This window comes from Cetorhinus maximus, chromosome 1 (assembly GCF_964194155.1).
Source record: "Cetorhinus maximus chromosome 1, sCetMax3.hap1.1, whole genome shotgun sequence".
Taxonomy (NCBI): domain Eukaryota; kingdom Metazoa; phylum Chordata; class Chondrichthyes; order Lamniformes; family Cetorhinidae; genus Cetorhinus; species Cetorhinus maximus.
Genome location: NC_135879.1, coordinates 234,512,686 through 234,538,534, shown reverse-complemented (window position 1 = coordinate 234,538,534; position 25,849 = coordinate 234,512,686). Strand labels below are relative to the sequence as shown.

The window sequence follows — 25,849 nt, the reverse complement described above, 5'->3', positions numbered from 1 at the left end:
GAAGAAGAAGAAACAACCTTCAATTTATGCAGCACTCTTTAGATCCTCTAAATTTCCCACAGTTAAAGGTTCTGTCACTGTTTCATCAGTAACTAAGCTAATTTGTGACCAAAAAGGGGCACGCGAGGAGACAGGTGACCACACCGGAGACAGCCAGAGACTGGGTGAGTAGCGAATTAGGTTCATGTGGTAATTCTGTGCACTGGGGAAAGAGGTGTGGCATACGTAAGATTTTTTCTAAATTAATTAAGGGAGTAATTAAATTAAATTAAATAAACAACATAAGTAACAATGGTAGGACCAGTGCTATGTTGCAGCTGTGGAATGTGGGAGCTTTTGGACACCAAGGTGATCCAGGACAAACACAGCTGCAGAAAATGTAAATAGCTAGAGGAATTCCAGATGGGGATTATTGATCTGGAAGCTGAGCCACAGACATTGCACAACATAAGGGGGAGAAATAACTGGGCACCTTGTTCCATCAGACGGTCACACATCTTAGAATAGGGCCGTCTGTTTTGATCAGCAGTGAGGGAGCCTCAGAGTTTGCGAGCACCTCAAACAAGTTTGAGGTGCTCACAACCTGTGTGAGCGAAAGCAAGGTCTACAAGGTGAATGAGCAGGCTGACCATGGCACCATGGTACAGGAAGCCATTCAAGCAGGGGGAACAAACAGGGATGTAGTGGTACTAGAGGACAGGAGAGTGAGGGGGATTGATATTGTTCTGTGCAGCGAAGAGCGAGAGTCCAGATAGCTGTGTTGCCTCCCCAATGCCGGGGTTCAGGATGTCTGCTCAGGACTGGAGAGGAATTTGCAGTGGGTGGGGGAAGATCCAGTTGTCGTGGTCCACATAGGTACCTATGACATAGGCAGGACAAGGAAGGAGGTTCTGCATAGTCAGTATGAGAAGCTAGATAGCAAATTAAGCAGAAGCTCAAAAGACAATAATCTCTGTGTTATTATCTGAGCCACATGAAAATTGGCATAGGGCGAATAAGATTAGAGAGATGAATGCGCAGCTCAAAGACTGGTGTGGGAGAAGTGGGTTCCGGTTTGTGAGGCATTGGCACCAGTACTGGGGAAAGTGGGGGCTGTACTGTTGGGGCGATCTACACCTGAACCGTGCTGGGACAAGTGTTCTTGCGAATCGCATAACTAGGGAAGGCTTTAAACTAAACAAGGGGGTGAGGGATCAAGCTTGGGCAGATGTGGCAAATCAAGGAGTAGATTCAAGACAGGAGACCATAATAGTAATCTGGGAAATGAGGGTCAGAGAATAGCAGAAAGGGGCAGAGAGATAAAAACCTAAGAATACACCAATAGTCAAGACTAGATGTTACAAAGATAACAAAAAGACAAAACTAAAGGCTCTGTATCTGAATGCGTATAACATTTCTAACAAAGTAAATGAATTGTTGGCGCACATTTAAGAAAATAAATATGATCTGATAGCCATTACGGAGATATGGCTGCAGCATGACTAGGATTGGGTCCTGAATATTGAGAGGTACATGACTTTCAAGAATAGGAAGCTAGGTAAAGGTGGAGGGGTAGCACTGTTGATCAAGGATGACATTGGTGCAATAGTTACAGGTGACCCTGGTTCAGGAGATCAGGATATAGAATCGTTTGGGCGCAGGTGAGGAATAAGAGGGGAAAGAAGGCACTAGTGGAAGTGGTCTACAGGGCCCCTATTACTAACCACAAGGTAGGACAAAGCATACAAGAAAAAACATTGGGTTCTTGTGATAAAGGGACGACAATAATCATGGGGGATTTTCATCTACATATAAACTAGAAAAATCAGATTGACAGTAGTAGCCTTGATGAGTTCATAGAAAGCTTTCGAGATAGTATCTTACAGCAGCATGTTCTGGAACCAACCAGAGAGCAGGTTTTTTAGACTTTGAATTGTGTAATGTGACAGGATTAATTAATGACCTCAGAATAAAGGCACCTCTAGGTGGCAGCGACTAGAATATGACTGGATTTATACCCAGTTTGAAAGGGAGAAGAGTGGGTCTAAGACTAGTATTTTAAACTTAAATAAGGGCAACTATGTGGGCATGAAAGCTGTGCTAGCTGAAGTTAACTGGGGTACTAAGCTAGGGGATAGATCAATAGAGAAGCAGTGAACAAAATTTAAGGGGATAAGAACATAAGAAATAGGAACAGGAGTAGACCAGTCAGCCCCGTAAGCCTGCTCCGCCATTCAATAAGTTCATGAATGATGATCTTGTGTTTCGATTTCCACATTTCTATCTAACCCCGAAAATCTTTCATTCCTTTGCCTAACAAGAATCTATCTACCTCTACCTTAAAAATATTCAATGACCACGCCTCCACCACCTTCTGAGGCAGAGTTCCAAAGTCACACAACCCTCAGAAAAAATTTCTCCTCATCTTTGTCCTAAAAGGGCAACCTCTAATTTTAAATCGTGCCCCCTAGGTCTGGACTCACCCACAAGAGAAAACATCCTTTCGACATCCACCTTGTCAAGGCCATTCAGGATCTTGTACACTTCATTCAAATCGCCCCTCACTCTTCTAAACTCCAGTGGAAACAAGCCCAGTCTGTCCAACCTTTCCTCATAAGACAACCCACTCATTCCAGGTATCAATCCAGTAAACCTCCTCTGAACCGCCTCCAATGCATTTACATCTTTAAATAAAAGAGATCAAAACTGCACACAATATTTGAGGTGCAGTCTCACTGATGCCCTGTATAACTGAAGCATAACATAAGACCATAAGACCATAAGACATAGGAGCAGAAATTAGGCCATTCGGCCCATCGAGTCTGCTCCGCCATTCAATCATGGCTGATGAGTTTCTCAACCCCATTCTCCCACCTTCTCCCCGTAACCTTTGATCCCCTTACCAATCAAGAACCTATCTATCTCGGTTTTAAATACACTCAATGACCTGGCCTCCACAGACTTCTGTGGCAATGAATTCCATAGATTCACCACTCTCTGGCTAAAGAAGTTTCTCCTCATCTCTGTTCTAAAAGGTCTTCCCTTTACTCTGAGGCTGTGCCCTCGGGTCCTAGTCTCTCCTACTAATGGAAACATCTTCCCCATGTCCACTCTATCCAGGCCTTTCAGTATTCTGTAAGTTTCAATCAGATCCCCCCTCATCCTTCTAAACTCCATCGAGTATAGACCCAGAGTGCTCAAACGTTCCTCATATGTTAAGCCTTTTAACATCTTTACTTTTATGTTCAATCCCTCTCGTAATAAAGGATAGCATTCCATTAGTCTTCTTAATTACTTGCTGTACCTGCATAGTAACTTTTTGTTTCTTATGTACTAGAACACCTAGATCCCTCTGCACCTCAGAATTATGCAGCCGTTCTCCATTTAAGTAATACTCTGCTTTTTTGTCCTTCCTGCCAAAGTGAACAACTTCACATTTTTCCACATTCCCCTCCAAGTCACTCACCATCCTGACTTGGAAATATATTGCTGTTCCTTCACTGTCACTGGGTCAAACTCCAGGAACCCCCTTCCTAACAGCACTGTGGGTGCACCTACACCACATGGACTGCATTGGTTTATGAAGGCAGCTCACCACCAGCTTCTCAAGGGCAATGAGGGATGGGCAATAAATGCTGGCCCTGTCAGTGAAGCCCACATCCCAAATGAATGGACAGAAAAAAATCACTCAACCTATCTATATCCATCTGCAACCTCCTCATGTCCTCTTCTCAACGTACTTTCCTGCCTATCTTTGTGACATCTGTAAATTTAGCTACCATGTCTTCACTCCCCTCATCTAAGTAATTGATGTAAATCGTAAAAAGTACAGACCCTTGCGGAACTCCACTCATCACATTCTGCCAATCAGAAAAAGACCCATTTATGTGTGCTCTGTTTTCTGACAGTCAGCCAGCCAATCTAATATCCATGCTAATATGTTACCCCCTACACCATGATCTTTCATTTTCTGCAATAACCCTTTGATGTGGCACCTTATCAAATGCCTTCTGGAAATCCAACTACAGCATGTCTACAGGCTCCCCCTTATTCACAGCGCATGTTACTCCTTCAAAAAACTTCAATATGTTGATCGAACATGATTTCTCTTTCACAAAACCATGCTGACTCTTCCCGATTGCTCGAGTTTCTCAAAGTGCCCAGCTATAACCTCCTTAATGATCGATTCCAACACCTTCCCCACAACAGACGTCAAGCTAACTGGCCTATAGTTTCCTGTTTTCTGCCTCCCTCCCTTCTTGAATTGAGGGGTTATATTTGCTACTTTCCAATCTGATGGGACCTTTTCAGAATCTAGTTAATTTTGGAAAATTAACACTAGCGCATCAACTACCTCATTAGCCACCTCTTTTAAGATCTTAGGATGTAGTCCATCGGGACCCGGAGACTTGCCAGCCTGCAGCTCCATCAATTGGCTCTGTACCGTTTCCCTTGTGATTTCAATTTCACCAAGTTCCTTTCTCCCGTTCACCTCCTGATTTACAGCTATTACTGGAATGTTTTTTTGTACCTCTATAGTGAACACAGAAGTAAAATGCTTGTTCATTTCTCCCGCCATTTCTTTACTATCTACTCTTAACTCCCCACTGTCACTCTCTAGAGGGCCAACACTCACTTTACTTACTCTTTTCTTTTTTAAATACCTGTAGAAACTCTTGCTATCCATTTTTACATTCCTAGCTACCTTCCTCTCATACTCCAATTTCTTTCTCCTAATTAACCTTTTAGTCTTTCTCTGCCATTCTTTATATTCTGTCCAATCATCTGTCCTGCCACTCATCTGTGCAGAGCTGTATATTTTTTCCCTAAGTTTGATGATTTCCTTAATTTCTTTAGTAAACCACAGATGTTGGGTCCTCCCAATAGAATTTTTCTTTATAATAGGAATGAATTTTTCTGAATACTCTGAAATGTCCCCTTAAATGTCTGCCACTGCTTCTCTATTGATCTGTCCTCTAGCCTAGCTTCCCTAGTTTCAGAAAAGCAGAATAAGTATATTCCTAATATCAAGAAAAATTCTAAGAGGAGGGCCCACCATCCCTCCCCTCCCCCGTCCCCACCCCCTATGGTTAACTAAAGAAGTTAAAGAAAAAGCATATTACTGCGCAAAGACTGGGCTTGTTTTCACTGGAGTTTATAAGAATAAGGTGTGACTTGATTGAAGTATATAAGATCCTGAATGGTGGGCATGGAAAGGATGTTTCCTCTTGTGGGTGAGTCCAGAGCTAGGGGGCACTGTTTTATAATTAGGGGTCGCCCTTTTAGGACAGAAATTAGGAGAATTTTTTTTCTCTGAGGGTTGTGGGACTTTGGAACTCTCTACCTCAGAAGATGGTGGGAGGCAGGGTCATTTTTAAGGCAAGGGTTGATAGATTCCCTTGCCTAACCAGAACCTAAGGTTACTGGGGGTAAACAGGAATGTGGAATTCGAAACACAAACAGATCAATAGTGATCTTGATGAATGGCAGAGCAGGCTCAAGGGGGCTGATGACCTACTTCTGCTCCAATTTTGTATGTTTGTTTGTAAAAAGGGTCCTCTGAGCAGCGAGATAAATGGCCAATAATCTGATTTTGGCGGTTGAGGGATGAACGTTGTCCACAGCACCAGCAGAATCCAAGAGGTCAGACGACGCGTGGGATACAGTCTCACGCGAAAGCTGACACATCTACAGCACAGCACACCCCTTGCAGCCTCGCACTGACAGCGCCCGCCTAGCTTCCGGGATCACAGCCGGTGAGATGGGGCTCACTGGCATGAATCCTGCTGCTACTTTATAAAGCATATTCAGTTCTTTCTGAACTCTCAGACCGGAAGTCAGATGGATTTTTGTGCGTCTTGTACAATCCTACGGTTAAGCATCAACAAATCTCCCGCACAATGGACGCCTGATTTCAGCTGTGCCACTGTCTGGGAGCTGCCAGGCTCATTCCCAGAAGAGGTGGAGGGGGGGCTTTTCAAAATGAAGGCTGTGTTAAAAAGGATAATCATTTGATTTTAGTCAGGCCTTTTTCGATTGCTTGTACTCAATCTGGGATAACCCAAAACGTTATCTGCCGAATGACAAAGAACGCTAAATCTTCAGCAAGCAGGGTGATGAAAAGATGACAAGTAGGCCGAGCCATATAGAAAGCAGCTGCGACACTTGGTGCCCAACTAGGAGAGTCCACAAGACCAGTGTTCACACAAAAAAAAGGCTAATTAAAGGGCAGGGCCGGCTGAGAAAAGATAGGCATGCTCAAATCATGAAGGGTTTCGATAGATTAAATAAAGGAAAACGGTTTCCAGTAACAGAGGGTGGGTAGCCAGAGAACAGGTTGAAGATGACTTGCAAAAAAAAGTCTGAGTCATTAGAATCATTACCGCACACAAGGAGGTCATGGAGCAAGTCCATGCCAAGGGCGGGGGAGACAGATTCAATCGCAACTTTCAAAAGGAAATTGGGTAAATACTTGAAGGGGAAAAATTTACAGGAGTGTGGAGAAAGAGCAAGGGAGTGGGATTAAATGGATAACCTCCTACCACAATGGTGCCATCAGAGTTCACAGTATCATTCAGCACAGAGTACTGAGAGGAAATGCCTCAGACCTACTCCCACTCATTCACCAACACTGCTCGGATACCAGGAGACGTGAAAACAGGAATGCAAGTTGCTGATGATACACAAAGCTTGCTGGGAATGCAAACGGTGAGGAGGAAATAAAGACACTGCAGAGAGATATTGAGAGGTTAAATGAGTGGGTAGGGAAGTGAGAGGTTATTCACTTTGGTCATAAGGATAGAAGAGCAGAATTTTTGTTGATATTCAGTGAGTCTTAACTCGTACAAGGAACTCAAAGTTAGCGTGCACGTAGAACAAGCAATTAGGAAAACAAATGGCGTGTTGGCCTTTGTTGCAAGGGGGTTGGAGTTCAAGAATAAAGAAGTCTTGCTATAATTGGACAGGGCTTTGTTGAGACCCCACCTGAAATACTGTGTGCAATTCTGGTCTCTCTACTTATATTGGAGGCAGTACAGCGAAGGTTCACTAAATTGGTCCCTGTGATGAGAGGGTTGTCCTATGGTGAGAGGCTGAGTATACTGGGCCCATATTCTTTGATATTTAGCGGAATGAGAGGTGATCTCATTGAAACGTACAAGATTCTGAAGGGTAGATACTGAGAGGTTGTTTCCCCTGGCTGGGGAAATCTAGAACACGGGGGCAACAGTCTCAGGATAAAGGGGCCGATCATTTAGGACTGAGAAAAGGAGGAATTTCATCAAAGGGTTGTGAATCTTCTGAATTCTCTATCCTAGAGGACTGTGGATGCTCCAATATTGACTACAGAATATTTCAGGCTGGGTTGGACAGATTTTTTGTCTCTCAAGGAATCAAAGGAAATGGGGAGTGGGCAGGAAAACAAAGGTGAAGCCTAAGATCAGTCATGGTAGTATTGAAAGGCAAAGCAGGTTTGACGGGTCACATGGCCTACTCTTGCTCCTACCTCATATGTTCTTGTTTTCTTCCATGCTACCACCCCATCTTCAAGCTCCCTTTCCTCTCCAAATGTTGGCTCCCTAATCTGTATCCATCTTTCCTGGAATTCCATGCTTGAATCCCTCCGGTCAGGTTTCCACCCCTGCCACAATATGGAAACAGCTCTTATGACATTCTGTGACTGTAGATAAGGTGAACTTTCCCTCCTTATCCTTCTTGACCAGTCTGCAGCCTTCGACCATCCTCCTCCAACACCTCTCCACTGTCATCTAGCTGAGTGGGACCATTCTCATCTGGTTCCATTCTTATCCAATTGTATCCAGCGTATCACTTGTAATAGCTTCCCTTGCTGCTCCTGCACAGTTACCCCTGGTATCTCCCAAGGATCTACCCTTGCTCCCCCTCCTCCTATTTCTCATCTACGTTATAGCACCTGTAACACAGTAAAACGTCCCAAGGCACTTCACAGAAACTCTCTCAAACGAAAGTTGATACCCAGCTACATGGGGAGATATTAGGACAGGTGGCCAAAGGCTTAATCAAAGTAGTAGGTTTTGAGAAGCATCTTGTATGCAGAGAGATAGAGAACAGCTTTAGGGAGGGAGTTCCAGAGCCCATGGCCTAGGCAGTTAAAGAAATGGCCAGCAATAGCAAAGCAATGAAAATCGGGGTGCGTAGACGAGATAAGGATTGGAGAAGCGCAGAGATTGAAAAAAAAATTTTAAATGACACTAGAATGCAGCAATAAGAATGCAGGAAAATGTAACAAGGCACATTACTGAGGGGAAGTTAAGGAGAAAAAGAAACTAAACCAGTGGGAAAGTTAGAATTTCATTTGAAGAGGCGGGAAGACAGACATGGGGAGGTGGAGAAGTTTGCAAAAAAGAATTCCAGTGACTCAGGCTGGTGACTGAAAGGTGGGACAAAAAGGACGTAATAGGAGAGTGGTGTAGGGATGCATAGAAGACCAGAGTCAAAGAACTGAAGAACGCAGGAAGAAATACAATGCCGAAAGAGACAACCCATTAGAGAATAGGCTGTGAAATGAGAGTGGCTCATGGGTTTCTTCATCAAGAACCATGTTATCCCTACAGCTACCTATGCTGCAAACCCCCCTATTATCAAAGTAAAAGTACTTATTGATTTGAAGGCACGGATGAGGACTTTAGATTAAGTGTACTATAGGGTGGGCTTGAGACAGAGCCTGTCGTCAGTTTTCCCTCGATTTGAGGATGATGTCTACTCAGGGTCTCGAGTTTCTGCCATGGGTCTTCGTGTGACTGAACAGGCCGATTCTCCACCTGCAGATCTTTGATCGCATGGGGCAGGATCTCCCATGAGGTAGCAGGATCCAGAGCGCAGGATTTGCTTCCTTTTCTTTCCTTCTCTGCCACTGCTCTGTCTCATTGTTAAGACGCTGGGACTCAAAAGCAGGCTGCAGCTCGATGGACAAGTTGCCACCATTTTGAACGATTAGTAGCGAGCTCCTTCCTCCCAGTCATTAATGTCAATGCTGCAACTCTTCAAGGAGAGCTTGAGAGTATCTTCGAAGTGTTTCTCTTTGCCCTCCCCTGGAACGCTGGCCGTTTGAGAGCTGAGAAAACAGGACCTGGCAGGGAAGATGCTTGTCAGCCACCCTGACCAGCGTCCAGTCCATCGAAGCTGATTTTGCAGCAGTTTTGCCTGATTGCTTGTGGAGCTGGTTTCAAGGAGGACGCAAGGCAGCCAGTCCCAATCAGAAAGGAGCGAATAACACTCAGCATCAGAAAAAGGGACTTGGCTTCTTCCTGAGGAGATGCAGTTTTGGAGAAGGGAAATTTTACAATCGAAACATCACCTGATTTTAGCCCGTCAGCTGCTAGTCATCTCTCTGCTCTGAGCTCCTGGATTCTAAATTCAATTTATAAATAATACTTACAAATAAATACAATCTAGAAAAATGCTCATAGCTGCTGTCAAAAGGGCTGAGAGCCATCCTGGCTTTTCCACTATCCGAGATAGTTTTCTCATAGTCTACTGTCTGACAGGACTGTAAAAACAGCGAAAAGGTGAGGCAAGTTTTAGGATGCTTTAGGAGAAATTGTACATTAAAATGTTTCTCCCCCAAATGAGAGGGGTTATAAAAAAGGAGATGGCAGAAATAGTTAACATAGAAACTTAGAAACTAGGAGCAGGAGAAGGCCATTCGGCCCTTCGAGCCTGCTCCGCCATTCATTATGATCATGGCTGATCATCCAACTCAATAACCTGCTCCCTCTTTCTCCCCATATCCTTTGATTCCTTTCACCCCCAAGAGCTATATCTAACTCCTTCTTGAAAACATACAATGTTTTGGTCCCAACTACTTTCTGTGCTAATGGATTCCACAGGCTCACCACTCTCTGGGTCAAGAATTTTCTCCTCATCTCAGTCCTGAATGGTCTACCCCGTATCCTCAGACTGTGACCCCTGGTTCTGGACTCCCCACCATCGGGAACATCCTTCCTGCATCCACCCTGTCTAGTCCTGTTAGAATTTTATAGGTTTCTATGAGATCCCCCCTCATTCTTCTGAACTCCAGCGAATATAATCCTAAATGACTCAATCTCTGCTCATGTGTCAGTCCCACCATCCCAGAAATCAGTCGGGTAAACCTTCGCTGCACTCCCTGTATAGCAAGTACAGCCTTCCTCAGATAAGGAGACCAAAACTGCACACAATATTCCAGGTGTGGTCTCACCAAGGCCCTGTACAATTGCAGCAAGACATCCCTGTTCCTGTACTCTAATCCTCTGGATATGAAGGCTAACATACCATTTAACTTCTTTACCGCCTGCTGCACCTGCATGCTTACCTTCAGCGACTGGTGTACAAGGACACCCAGGTCTCGTTGCACATTCCCCTCTCTCAATTTATAGCCATTCAGATAATAATCTGCCTTCCTGTTTTTGGTACCAAAAATGGATAACCTCACATTTATCCACTTTATACTGCATCTGCCATGCATTTGCCCACTCACTCAGCTTATCCAAATCACACTGAAGCATCTCTGCATCCTCCTCACAGCTCACCCTCCCACCCAGCTTTGTGTCATCTGCAAATCTGGAGATATTACATTTAGTTCCCTCATCTAAATCATTAATAGATATTGTGAATAACTGGGGTCCCAGCACCGATCCCTGCGGTACCCCACTAGTCACTGCCTGCCATTCGGAAAAAGACCCGTTTATTCCTACTCTTTGTTTCCTGTCTGCCAACCAGGTTTCTATCCATCTCAATACACTACCCCCAATCCCATGCGCTTTAATTTTAAACGCCAATCTCTTATGTGGGACTTTGTTGGAAGCCTTCTGAAAGTCCAAATAAACCACATCCACTGGCTCCCCCTCATCAACTCTACTAGTTACATCCTCGAAAAACTCCAGTAGATTTGTCAAGCATGGTTTCCCTTTCATAAATCCATGCTGACTTTGTCCGATTCTGCCATTGTTTTCCACGTGCTCAGCTATTAAATCTTTTATAATGGACTCTAGAATTTTCCCCACTACTGACGTCAGGCTGACTGGTCTATAATTCCCTGTTTTCTCTCTGCCTCCCTTTTTAAATTGTGGGGTTACATTAGCTACCCTCCAATCTGTAGGAACTGTTCCAGGGTCTATAGAATCTCGGAAGATGACCACCAGTACATCCACTATTTCTAGGGCCACTTCCTTAAGTATTCTGGGATGTAGATTATCAGGCCCCGGGGATTTATCGGCTTTCAATCCCATCAATTTCCCCAACACCATTTCCCTACTAATACTGATTTCTTTCAGTTCCTCCCTCTCACTAAACCCTGTGTTCCCCAACATTTCTGGTATGTTATTTATGTCCTCCTTTGTGAAGACAGAACCAAAGTATGTATTTAGTTGGTCAGCCATTTCTTTGTTCCCCATTATAAATTCCCCTGTTTCTGACTGTAAGGGGCCGACATTTGCCTTCACCAATCTTTTTCTCTTCACAGACCTATAGAAACTTTTACAGTCAGTTTTTATGTTCCCTGCAAGCTTACTCTCACACTCTATTTTCCCCTTCTTAATCAACCCCTTGGCCCTCCTTTGCTGAATTCTAAACTGCTCCCAATCCTCAGGTCTGTTGTTTTTTCTGTCCAATTTGTATGCCTCTTCCTTGTATCTAATACTATCTCTAATTTCCCTTGCAAGCCATGGTTTGGCCACCTTTACTGTTTTACGTCTGCGCCAGACAGGAATAAACAATTTTGCCATTGCCTATCCACCACCATCCCTTTAAGTAACGTTTCCCAATCCATCATAGCCAACTCGTACCTCATACCATCGTAGTTTCCTTTATTAAGATTCAGGACCCAAGTCTCAGAATCAACTACGTCACTCTCCATCTTGATGAACAATTCTATCATATTATGGTTGCTCATCCCCAAGGGGCCTCGCACAACTAGATTGCCAATTATTCCTTTCTTATTACACAATACCCAGTCTAGGATGGCCTGTTCTCTCGTTGGCTCCTCAACATATTGGTCCAGAAAAACATCCCGCCTACACTCCAGGAATTCCTCCTCTATGGTTTTGTTACTAATTTGATTTGCCCAATCTATATGCATATTAAAGTTACCCATAATTACAGATGTTCCTTTATTACATGCGTCTCTAATTTCCTGTTTAACGCCATTCCCAACATCACCACTATAGTTTGGGGGTCTATATACAACCCCCACTAATGTATTTTGCCCCATAGTGTTTCTCAGCTCTACCCATACAGATTCCACATCGTCGGAGCTAATATCTTTCCTCGCTATTGCGTTAATTTCCTCTTTAACCAACAATGCAACTACACTGCCTTTTCCTTTTTGTCTGTCCTTCCTAAATACTGAATACCCCTGGATGTTCAGTTCCCATCCCTGGTCACCCTGCAGCCATGTCTCCGTAATCCCGACTATATCATACCTGTTTACATCTATTTGCGCAGTTAATTCATCCACTTTATTGCGAATGCTCCTCGCGTTAAGGCACAAAGCCTTAAGGCTTGTCTTTTTAACATTACTTATCCCGTTCCCACTATTTTTCACTGAGGCCCTGTTTGATTCTTGCCCTTGATTTCTCTGACTATCACTTTTCTTATTCCGCTTTGTTTTTTTTAATTCCCCTTCCTCTGACTCCTTGCGTAGGTTCCCATTGTTGCTCATTTCATAAACATGTCCCAGCTCATGTGACACTGTCACATGGGGAGGGGGGGACAGGGTTAAATGATTTTTTTACCTTCTTTATTAAAAATTCCCAACAGGAAATTAATCTCCCTGAGGCAGCTCTGTGTCGGCAGGCCCTCGCTCTCCCTCGCTGAGCACTATCGGGCACACGTCACGCTGGGTGGGCCTTAAGTGGCCCGTCCACGTAAAATGGAGGCGTGCTGCTGATTGCGGGTAACAATCGGCTCTGCACTCGCTCCTGAACGGGACATTCAGAAGGCAGAAGTTTCTTCCCTGTGTGCCTGTTGACATCACTGTGTGCCTGCTGACATCACTGTGTGCCTGTTGACATCACTGTGTGCCTGCTGACATCACTGTGTGCCTGCTGACATCACTGTGTGCCTGCTGACATCACTGTGTGCCCGTTGACATCACTGTGTGCCTGCTGACATCACTGTGTGCCTGCTGACATCACTGTGTGCCTGCTGACATCACTGTGTGCCTGCTGACATCACTGTGTGCCTGCTGACATCACTGTCAGCCAATGAGCAGAAGGCCAGGTTGATCTTACAGCAAACAGAGTCTCGATGGACTACACCAAACAAGACCCATGACCAAAAGTCTCTGGAGTGAAAGGAGGATATTATCGTATTACGGGCCATGTAAGTTAAGTCGATCCCCGTCTCCTACAGCAGCAATTGGGTCAGCCATTATTGAATGGCGGAGCAGGCTTGAGGGGCCAAGTGGCCAACTCCAGCTCCTAGTTTGTATGTCCGTATGTAGGTAATTTCCCCTGTCAATCAGGCTATATCTGGGGGAGTGAATATATGTAATCATGAAAGAATGACAGTGGCAGGAGTGGGGGTGTGGATAGAGGCAGTTCTCCCCCCACAGTTGGACAATAACCTGGCAGAGCTGGTTTTCACTCCATTAATTTTGATGGAAATGAAGATCAGGCAGATTCTACAATGGACCAGCAAACTATCCCTCCAGACCAACTCTGCAACGGAGAAGACAAAAGGCTTGCGTTAATATAGTGCCTTTCATGACCACCAGATCTCTCAAAACACTTTGCAGCCAATTAAATATTTTGGAAATGTTAGTTACTGTTCTAATGTAAGAACTGAAGCAGCCGATGGAGGTACAGCAAAGTGAGGGTTTTTATTCTTTCAGCAGATGTGGATGTCGACGGCTCTGCCAACATTTTGTTGCCCATCCCTAATTGCCCTTGAATGGTGGTGGTGAGCTGCCTTCTTAAATCACAGCAGTTCCTGTGGTGTAGGTACACCCACAGTGCTGTTAGGAAGGGAGTTCCAGGATTTTGACCCAGTGACAGTGAAGGAACGGCGATATATTTCCAAGTCAGGATAGCGTCTGGCTTGGAGGGGGACTGCAGGGTGTTCCCATGTATCTGCTGCCCCTGTCCTTCTAGGCGGTAGAGGTCATGGGTTTGGAAGATGCTGTCGAAGATTTGCCAGGTATCAGTTTTGTTTAGGGATGTTCGTTGAAGGATAATATTAACTAGGCCACTGGGAATAACTCCTCTGCTGTTTGAAATAATGCCAAGGGATCTTTTATGCCCAGCTAAGAAAGCAAACAGGGAATTGATTTAATATCTCATCTGAAAAATGCTACATCTGAGAGTGCAACTCTTCCTCAGTACTGTACGGGAGTGTCAGATTTTTGTGCTTAAGCCCTGGAGTGGGACTTGAGCTCAGGACCTTGTGACTCACAGAATGTCTCAGTGCAGAAGAGGCCCTTTGGCCCATCAAGTGCACCGACACGTGAGAAGCACCTGACCTACCTACCTAATCCCATTTACCAGCACTTGGCCCATAGCCTTGAATGTTTTGATGTGCCAAGTGCTCATCCAGGTATTTTTTAAAAAGGATCTGAGGTAACCCACCTCCACCACCCTCCCAGACAGTGCATTCCAGACCATCACCACCCTCTGGGTGAAAAAAAGTTTTTCCTCACATCCCCGCAAACCTCCTGCCCCTCGTGATTGACCCTTCAACTAAGCTGCTCCCTATCCACCCTGCCCATGCCCCTCATAATCTTGTACACCTCGATCAAGTCGTCCCTCAGTCTTCTCTGCTTCAACGAAAACAATCCAAGTCTATCCAACCTCTCTTCATAACTTAAATGTTTCATCCCGGGCAACATCCTGGTGAATCTCCTCTGCACCCCCTCCAGTGCAATCACATCCTTCCTATAATGTGGCGACCAGAACTGCACACAGTACTCCAGCTGTGGCCTCACCAAGGTTCTATACAACTCCAACATGACCTCCCTATTTTTGTAATCTATGCCTCGATTGATAAAGGCAAGTGTCCCATATGCCTTTTTCACCACCCCACTTACATGCCCCTCCACCTTCAGAGATCTATGGACACACACGCCAAGGTCCCTTTGTTCCTCAGAACTTCCTAGTATCATGCCGTTCATGGAATGCTTCCTTGACAAATTACTCCTTCCAAAGTGTATCACCTCACACTTTTCAGGGTTAAATTCCATCTTCCACTTGACCATCCCGTCTATATCTTCCTGTTGCCCAAGACACTCAACCTCACTGTTAACCACCCGGCCAATTTTTGTGTCATCTGCAAATTTACTAATCCTACCCCCCACATAGTCATCTATGTCATTAATATAAATGACAAATAATACGGGACCCAGCACAGATCCCTGTGGTACACCACTGGACACTGGCTTCCAGTCACGAAAGCAGCCTTCTGTTATCACCCTCTGTCTCCTACAACTAAGCCAATTTTGAACCCACCTTATCAAATTACCCTGTATCGCATGTGCATTTGCCTTCTTTAAGTTTCCCATGTGGGACCTTGTCAAAGGCTTTGCTGAAATCCATATAAACTACATCAACTATACTACCCTCATCTACACACCTGGTCGCCTCCTCAAAAAATTCAATCAAATTTGTTAGGCATGACCTCCCTCTGACAAAGCCATGCTGACTATCTCTGATCAAACCTTGCCTAGATTCTCTCCTTCAGAATTTTCTCCAATAGTTTCCCTACCACTAATGTGAGACTCACTGGCCTGTAGTTCCCTGGCTTATCTCGACAACCCTTCTTAAATAGCGGAACCACATTAGCTGTTCTCCAGTCCTCTGGCACCTCCCCCGTGGCCAGAGAGGAATTAAAAATTTGGGTCTGAGCCCCTGTGATCTCCTCCCTTGCCTCCCTCAGCTACGCATTGTCGTAAGTAGGGGAGGGGCCAGAAGCCAATTGGCGACAGCATTGTGGGCGTTGGGCGAGGGCCACTGGCAATTTGGGTTCCATTCTCCGAGCCACTTGCTCCCACAAAGGTTGTTGGACACCACACCTTACATCACTGCCAGGTCGCAGGAACTCCAATTCCATTTTACTCTCTTCCATTAAGCTCTTCCCATTAGTTGATGGCACAAAGACAAGACGACACAGGTTTGGACATGAGATGCAGTATAAAAGCTCAGCAAGTTGAAATGACCTGGAACTTGTGACCCAGGTGGAAGTAGAGACGATTAATGATTTTAAAATGAAATTGGATGGGCACTTGAAGGACTACGGGGACTGGATTAGTTTGCACTTGAGAGCCAGCATGGACTCAATGAGAGGTGGTGGCATAGTGGTATTGTCAAAGACCCAGGATAATGCACTGGGGACCAGGGTTTGAATCCCACCATGGCAGATGGTGAAATTCTGAATTCAATAAAAATCTGGAATTAAAAGCCTGATGACGACCATGGAACCATTGCCGACGTTGTATAAACCCACCCATCCGGTTCACTAACGTCCTTTAGGGAAGGAAATCTGCCGTCCTTAACTGGCCTGGCTTACATGTGACTCCAGACCCACAGCAACATGATCGACTCTTAACTGCCCTCAAATGACCAAGCAAGCCACTCAGTTCAAGGGCAATTAGGGGTGGGCCAACAAATGCAGGCCTCACCTGCATCCCATGAAAGGATAAATAAATAGAGGGATATGGGGATAAGCTGGGAAAATGGGGCTGAGGTAGACTAGCCATGATGTTATTGAATGGAGGAGCAGACTGGAGGGATCACGTGTGGCCTGCTCCTATTAGTTACTTTCTTATGACTGATGGTCACAGCTACTCGTTCTTACAATGCTTCCAATTTATCATTAAGTGCTGAACAGCGCTGGTGATATAGTAAAAGCCTGCTGTGTGGCATACACTTGGCAACAGGCACTGCACTCGCTTCCCGTCACATTTTGACATGTTCTCTGAATCAGCAGCAGTAATGCCTCGGCCAATATGCTAAAAGGTCAATCATTGAAAATAATGTTTACTCACCGTCAGTATAATCTGACAGATACAATGGCAGCCTTCGTCGTAAGTCTTCCATCATTCCCTTGCCCAAGCGTAGGAAGTCAGAAGCCTGCTCAGGCGAGAAACGGAATGAAATTAGAATGCTGCGATTACCCGGCAGGAATTTTCTTCCAGGAATGTCCTGCTGGGAATGCCTGCTCATCCCTCAGACGGGATTTCTGTTCGACTCTCCTACGCTGTTCAACTTCTGTTCGGGCGGTGAGGAGGGGGGAGGTAAAGGAACAGGTGTTGCACCTTCTGCGATTGCATGGGAAGGTGCCGTGGGAAGGTGATGAGGTGTTGGGGAGTGATGGAGGAGTGGGCCAGGGAGTCCCAGAAGGAACGGTCCCTATGGAATGCTACTATTAACACTACCTTTGTCCTTTAGGTCATGACATCTTTGTCAATCCCTCCTTTGTCTCCACCTATCGCTGGCCTCTTGTGCAGCTCCACCTGCCCCACTCCCCTTTAATAATATAAATTTCATCACATTTCCACTGTCCTTCAGCTCTGGAGAAGGGTCATACGGATTCGAAACATTAACTCTGTTTCTCTCTCTACAGATGCAACTATTCATAATATATATTAATGATTTAGATGAGGGAACTGAATGCAATATCTCCAAATTTGCAGATGACACAAAGCTGGGTGGGAGGGTGAGCTGTGAGGAGGATGCAGAGATGCTTCAGTGTGATTTGGACAAGCTGAGTGAGTGGGCAAATGCGGGGCAGATGCAGTATAATGTGGATAGATGTGAGCTTATCCACTTTGGTAGCAAAAACAGGAAGGCAGATTATCTGAATGGCTATAACTTGAGAGAGGGGAATGTACAACAAGGCCTGGATGTCCTCGTACACCAGTTGCTGAAGGTAAGCATGTAGGTGCAGCAGGCGGTAAAGAAGGCAAATGGTATGGTGGCCTTCATAGCCAGAGGGTTCAAGTACAGGAGCAGGGATGTCTTGCTACAATTATACAGGGCCTTGGTGAGATCACACCTGGGATATTGTGTGCAGTTTTGGTCTCCTTATCTGAGGAAGGATGTTCTTGCTATAGAGGGAGTGCAGCGAAGGTTTACCAGACTGATTCCTGGAATGGCGGGACTGACATATGAGGAGAGATTGAGTCGGTTAGGATTATATTCGCTGGAGTTCAAAAGAATGAGGGTGGGATCTCATAGAAACCTTCAAAATTCTAACAGGACTAGACAGGGTAGATGCAGGAAGGATGTTCCCAATGGTGGGGGGGACAAGAACCAGAGGTCACAGTCTGAAGATATGGGGTAGACCATTTAGGACTGAGATGAGGAGAAATTTCTTCACCCAGAGAGTGGTGAGCCTGTGGAATTCGCTACCACAGAAAGTAGTTGAGGCCAAAACATTGTATGGTTTCAAGAAGGAGTTAGATATAACTCTTGGGGTGAAAGGGATCAAAGGGTATGGGGAGAAAGCAGGAGCAGGCTATTGAGTTGGGTGATCAGCCATGATCATAATGAATGGCGGAGCAGGCTCGAAGGGCCGAATTGCCTACTCCTGCTCCTAGTTTCTATCTTTCTATGATGCTGCTAGGCCTGCTGAGATTTTCCAGCATTTTCTGTTTTTGTTTCAAGTTTCCAACATCTGCGATATTTTGCTTTTATCTTAGTATGTTTCCTTGTCCCCGTCCTACTCAGGCCCCGTCCCACAAGTCTTTTTTCGGTACATCGATAACTATTTCGGTGCTGCTTCAAGCTCTCATCTGGACCTGGAAAAATTTAGCAATTTTGCTTCGAATTTCCACCCCTCTATCACCTTCACATGGTCCATCTTCAACACTTCCCTTCCCTTCCTTGACTTTTCTGTTTCAATTACTGGTGACAGACTGTCCACCAATATTCATTACAAGTCCGATTCCCACAGCTCCCTCGATTACAGCTCCTCACACCCTGCTCCCTGTAAGGACTCCATCCCATTCTCTCAGTTCCTTCTCCTTTGTCACATCCGTTCCAATGATGCCACTTTCCAAATGGTGCTTCTGACATGTCTTCCTTCTTCTTTAACAAGGTCTCCCCCCACACTGTGGTTGACAGGGCCTCTCAACCGTGTCCGACTCATCTCCCACATCTCTGCCTTCACACATTCCTCTCCCTCCCAGAACCATGATGGGATCCCCTTGTCCTCACTTTTCACTCCACCAGTCACCGCATTCAAAGGATCATCGTCTGCCATTTCCGCCAACTCCAGCATGATGCCACCACCAAACACATCTCCCCCTCAGCATTCCAAAGGGACCATTCCCTCTGGGACACCCTGGTCCACTCCTCCATCACCCCAACACCTCATCCCCTTCCCACGGCACCTTCCCATGCAATCGCAGAAGGTGCAACACCTGCCCCTTTACCTCCTCCCTGTTCAAGGGCCCAAACACTCCTTTCAGATTAAGCAGCACTTCACTTGCACCTCCTTCAATTTAGTCTACTGCATTCGCTGCTCCCAATGCGGTCTCCTCTACATTGGAGAGACCAAACACAGACTGAGTGACCGCTTTGCGGAACACCTTCAGTCTGTCCGCAAGCATGACCCAGAACTTCCTGTCACTTGCCATTTCAACACACCACCCTGCTCTCATGCCCACATGTCCGTCCTTGACCTGCGGCAATGTTCCAGTGAAGCCCAACACAAACTGGAGGAACAGCACCTCATCTTCCAACTAGGCACTTTGCAGCCTTCCGAACTTAACATTGAGTTCAACAACGTCAGACCATGAACTCTCTCCTCCATCCTCACCCCGCTTTTTTAATCCCCTTTTTTCTACATTCATTTTTATTTTTTTATCCATTTTTATTTTTATTCATTTAAAAGTGGTTTTATCCCCTTTTCTATCCTTTTTTTCCCCCACCCCATTCCCTACAGGGCCATCTTGTTCCATGTTGATCTTTCACACAATGCTACTCTTGTTCTGCTATCACATTCTGCTTTATCTTTATGCCACTATCAGCACCTTTTTTAAAGCACTAACAACTACCATTAACACCCCCTTCGTCCTTTAAGTCATGACATCTTCGTTAATCCCTCCTTTGTCTCCACCTATCGCTGGTCTTCTATCCAGCTCCACCTGCCCCACCCCCCTTAAACAGTACAAATTTTATCACATTTCCACTTCTCTTCAGCTCTGAAGGAGGGTCATATGAACTTGAAACGTTAACTCTGTTTCTCTCTCCACAGATGCTGTCAGACCAGCTGAGTTTTTCCAGCATTTTCTGTTTCTCTTTCAGATTTCCAGCATCCACAATATTTTGCTTTTATGCTAATATATCTATACAGTTCTCTCTCTCTCTTTCTCTATACATCTATTCTGGTGTATAGGGTATAGCCATGTAGACTTTCAGAGCCTAAATCATGGCCAGTTGTGAAGTTAAACTCAATCAACCAGATAGTTTGTGGTAAAAAGCAGTTTCTAAACCAATTGGGTGTACACTGCAGCCATGACTGAAAACTTTATCCTCGGGCTGCTAATACAGCTGGGGTGGTGGGGGAAGGTATAATGGGGGATAGCAGCCAAGGTTAATAAATCTACTTGCATTTCTCCAGCACTGTCTCACACTGGACAGTCCTCAAAGCATCCCATGTATTTAATTAATTACTTTGAAATGCAATAACAGTTGTACAGGAAAAATACAACACAACAACCTCCTGTGCCAGCAATTTCCCACAAACACATTCAGGACTAATTAGTGGTATTGATTCAGCAAGGAACTTTTTTTTGGCCGGGATAGGGAGGATGGTCCCTTGCTTCTCTTCCGATAATGTGGCGCCCTCAAATTTTTATCTGTTCAAAAAATATTGGTGAGCGAGTCAGGATTTTACAATAATCAGGCAGTTAAGGTTATTTTCTTGTTCCGGGATACGAAAAATTTAGTCAGTTCAATTTGCCAACTTGCCATAGTGGCGTTTGAGTTGCTTAGCCAGTCGCACACAGTCGTATCCAGTAATTCTTATTCAAAGGATTGCACCACCATCAACACAACACTCCCTCAGTACCATAGTAGGCTGAAAAATAACAGGGCAGGCTTGACTTGAAGAAAAACTTGTATTTACACAGCAACTTTCACAACCTCAGGGTGCCCCAAAGAGCTTTGCAGTCAATCAAGTACTTTTTGATGTGTGGCAACTGTTGTAATGTAGGGAAGGAATAGGATTAGGCCATTCAGCCTATCAAGCCTGCTCCATGATTCAATAAATCATGGCTGATATGATTGTGGCCTTAACTCCACTTTCCTGCCTGGCCCCACAAAACCATCAACTCCCTTGTAGATCAGAAATCTGTCTAATTCAGCCTTGAATATACTCAATGACCCAGTTTCCACTGCTCTCAAGGGAAGAGGATTCCATACACTAATGACCCCCAGAGAAGAAATTTCTTCTAATCTCATTCTTAAATGGGATAAACTGTGCCCGCTAGTTCTAGATTTCCCAACTATGGGAAACATCCTCAAAGCATCTACACTATCAAGCCCCCCTCAGAATTTTATGTGTTTCAAAAAGATCACCTCTTATTCTTCTAAACTACAATTAAGTATAGGCCCAATCTGTTCAACCCTTCCTCGTAATATATCCCAGGAATCAATCCAGCAAACCTTCTCTAAACTGCTTTCAATGCAAGTATATTGCTCCTTAAGTAAGGAGATCAAAACTGTACACAGAACTCCAGGTGCGGTCTCACCAATGCCCTGTATGAGTCTAGCAAGACTTCCCTGCTTTTATACTCCATCCCTCTTGCAATAGAGATCAATACTCCATTCGCCTTCCTAGTCCCTTGCCGTACCTGCATGCTAACTTTTTGTGATTCATGTACGAGGACACCCAGATCCCTCTTTACCAAAGCATTCTGCAGTCTCTCTCCATTTAAATAATATTCTGCTTTTCTGTTCCCCCCATCAAAGTGGACAACCTCACATTTTCCCATGTTATATTCCATCTGCCATTTTTTGTCCAGTCACTTAACCTGTCCATATTCCCTTTGCAAGGCCTTTGTATCCTCCTCACAATTTGCTTTCCTACCCATCTTTGTATCGTCAGCAAACTGTAGCTGAGATACATTGGTCCTAAGGTGTTAGTTGAGGGATAAATGATGGCCAGGGCAGCGGGAGAACTCATCTGCTCTTGCTAAAGAGTGCTATAGAATCTTTATGTCTGCTTGAGAGACAACAGACTCGGGTTAACGTCTCAACCGAAAGGCAGCATCAACGGCAATGCAGACCTCTTTAGCCTAGCTGAAATTCTCAAGGCTCTGGACTGGGTCTTGAGCCCACAACCTTCTGACATGGAAGTACGACTGCTGCTGCACATAAGGTTTTTACACACAAGCCTAGCATGGCAAAAAAAAAATTACACAGGACAGGACAGAGTGAAACGCAGCCCAAGGCTTCCTTAAGCCGTTCAGCTCTTACCAGAGGTCAGAAAATAAAGCGGCTGATTGGTAAGAATTTTCAGTGCCTGTTTAAACTATGGAAAGAGTGAAGGGGTTAAACTGCAGATACTGTACCAAATCCCCACCTTGCATCAGCAAGGCTGGCATAGCATCAGGTACCTGGAACCTGTTATCAATTAACTCTGGCACTTGGCCATGTGTTCTCCAGGTCATTTTGGGACTCAATTGATTTTATGTTGCTGCATCTCCTTTCGTCTGACCTACATAGTACACTCTATTTAAAAAATATGGAGTGCTGAGTTCTCCTGAACAAACATCTCTCTTGTAATATACTTGGCCCTCCTCAGAACATTTGTACAGCACCTTTTCTAAAGCAATTACTTCAAGATGCACTTTTCAGAATGTCCAAAAGATTTGCCAAAGTTTGTTTTCTTTTCTTCTTTAATGTTAACAAGGTTGCAATCATCTTCAAAAACACACATCTGGGACCCAGCACAGTCGAATAACAAGATGATCCACAATCCATATAAATACTGTTGCTACAAGAGCAGGTCAGAGGCTAAGAATCCTGCAGCAAGTAACTCAACTCCTGACTCCCCAAAGCCTGTCCACCATCTACAAGGCACAAGTCAGGAGTGTGATGAAATACTTGCTTGCTTGGATGATTGCGGCTTCAACAACACTCAAGCTTGACACCATCCAGGATAAAGCAACTCGCTTGATTGGCACCCCATCCACAAACATTCACTCCCTCCATCACCGATGCACAGTGGTAGCAGTGTGCACCATCTACAAGATGCACTGCAGCAACTCACCAAGGCTCTTTCAACAGCACCTTCCAAACCTGCAACCTCTATCACCTAGAAGGACAATGGTAGATGCATGGGAACAGAACCATCTGCAAGTTCCCCTCCAAGTCACTCACCATCCTGACTTGGAAATATATCACCGTTCCTTCACTGTCGCTGGGTCAAAATCCTGGAACTCCCTTCCTAACAGCACTGTGGGTGTACCTACACCACATGGACTGCAGCGGTTCAAGAAGGCAGCTCACCACTACTTTCTTGAGGGCAGTAAGGGATGGGCAACAAATGCTGGCCTAGCCAGTGATGCCCACATTCTGTCAAAGAATTTTTAAAAAAAGAAACCAAAAAAATCCTTCACTTGGCCCCTCTGAAGGTGCTGACTCTACAAATGAGAGAATGGATCCACATTGTCATAAAATCAGGGAAGATGCCAGTCAGCCCATTGTGCCCATGCCAGCCCTTTCGACAGAACAATTCAATCGATTCCAATCTGACCTATTCCTTCCCAAATATCCCTATATATTTTTTCCTTTTAAATACCTTGCGATGGAGCAAAACACAAGTCACTTCACAGGAGTGATAATCAGATCACTCCAAGCCACTCACCATCCTGACTTGGAAATATATCACAGTTCCTTCACTGTCGCGGGGTCAAAATCTTGGAACTCCCTCCCTAACAGCAGTGTGGGTGTACCTACACCACAGAGACTGCAGAGTTCAAGACAGCAGCTCACCACCACCTCCTCAAGGGCAACTAGGGATGGGCAATAAATGCTGGCCTAGCCAGCGGCATCCATAAAAATTGACACTGAACCATATGAGGAAATATTAGTACTAGGAAACCAAAAGCTTAATTAAAAGAAGTTGTCTTTAAGCAGTATCTTAAGCAAGGATAGTGAGGGGGAGTGTTTTGGGGAGGGAATTCCAGAGCTTAAGAGCCTAGATGGCTGAAGGCACAGTCATCAACAACGGGGCGATGGAAATGGAGAATGCACAGAAATACAGGGGAAGGCAGCACTAGAGGCCACGGACACATGAGCTTGGATTTTTCCTATGACAGGCAGGCTAAGGGCGGGTGTGGAGCCGATTGCCGCCCACAATCGGCTGCACGCTGCCATTTTACGCGGGCGGGCCAGTTAACGCCCGCCCAGCGTAATACGCGGCCGGTAGCAGCTCTACCTGTGCAGGCCGGGGTGGGGGGGGGGCGCGGGGGGAGTGTCGAAGCGAGTGCTCTTTTGCGCATGTGTGAGAAAGAGCATTTCAATCTCCCTGAGGCACGGAACTGACCCGGGGAGTTTGAATGGATTTGAAAAAAAACTAAAGAATCGATTTAAAAATTTATTCAAACATGTCCCCTCGTGTGACGGTGAGAGCAGGCAGCATTCTTAAATACTTTAATTCATTTCTGAATGGCCTTAATAGGCCCTTAACATTTCAGCGGGTGCGCAGCCGACTCTGGAACGCGCCTGCCGAACGAAATATCGTAACGACGCGCCTTGGCATAGGGACACACACCCGACGTCATCACGCGGCATTTTACACATCGGTATGTCGGGCCCATCCCTGCACACTGACCGGAAGATTCTGCCCACGGAGGTGTGAGGCCATGGAGAGATTTGAACATGAGAATGAGAGTTTTTAAATCAAGATATTTGTAAACCAGGAGTAAATTACATTAGGCGGCACATGGGTGAGACTTGGTGAGTTAGGATATGGTCAGGAGGGTGCGCTCAGATTTCCTGAAGGTTGGCTGACTGGCCAGCCTAGAGATAACAAAAACATGGGAGGAGGGTTTCAGCAGCAGGTGAGCAGGAGACAGACAATGTTACCGAGATGGGTGACAAGACTGCCCAATTCAAAGAGAATGGGGTGTTGCAAAGCCGGCTCCAGGTCAAATAGGCTGTCAACATTGCTAACTGGCTGCTTTAGCTTCAGGCAGTGGCTAGGATGACTAAGTCCATGGCATGGATGACTTCCCATTGTTTAGTGGGAGGAAACTTCTGTTCATCCAAGATTAGAGATCAGGCAAGCAGTGTGACAAATCATAGAGAGTATGGATGGGTCGAGAGAGGTGGTGGTGAGATAAAGGTGCGTGTTTAGCATACCTGTGGAATCTGACGCTATTCATTTTGGATGATGTCGCCGAGGGGCAGCATGTCGATGAGAAGTAGGAACATACCAAGGATGGATCATTACAGGACAGTAGTCACTATGTTAAAAACAGACAACCAGATGGCATGCTTTCTCTGTGGTTGCGCTACTGTTGAGATGGCTTATCTTTGTCTGCAGTTACTGCAAAGTGAAGTGTTGTCACCCAGGAAATAAACAAGTGACCACAACACGGAACTGATTGCTGAGGCACATGGTTAAAAACAGCAACAGGTTAACGATGAAGAGGATGTTAATAAGCTTACAGAATGCAACTGTAAGTGGCAAATGAATTTCAATATAGTTGAGCCATTTGAATAAGAGATGATGCATTTCATTTGGAGAAATAAGGAGGTTACATTCTTCTTGGACTAAGAGTGTTAAATGGGGCAGAGAAACAAAAGGAATCTCAGGTACACATTCACAAATCATTAAACAAAGCAATTCAGGTTAACCAGGTCATTAAACAAGTAGAGCAAGCACTGAGGATCATTTTACTGGA

The 25,849-nt window shown here is 45.1% G+C and overlaps 1 protein-coding gene across 2 annotated transcripts in view; it reads right to left on the bottom strand.

The window, feature by feature from the left end:
- Positions 1-25,849, bottom strand: part of slc4a11 (solute carrier family 4 member 11) — a 232,749-nt gene that overhangs the window by 52,480 nt on the left and 154,420 nt on the right. For both annotated transcript variants that reach the window (XM_078554605.1, XM_078554596.1), the window contains exon 9: positions 16,973-17,057. In XM_078554605.1, the coding sequence (XP_078410731.1) occupies positions 16,973-17,057 (85 nt within the window). The remainder of the gene's footprint in view (positions 1-16,972; positions 17,058-25,849) is intronic.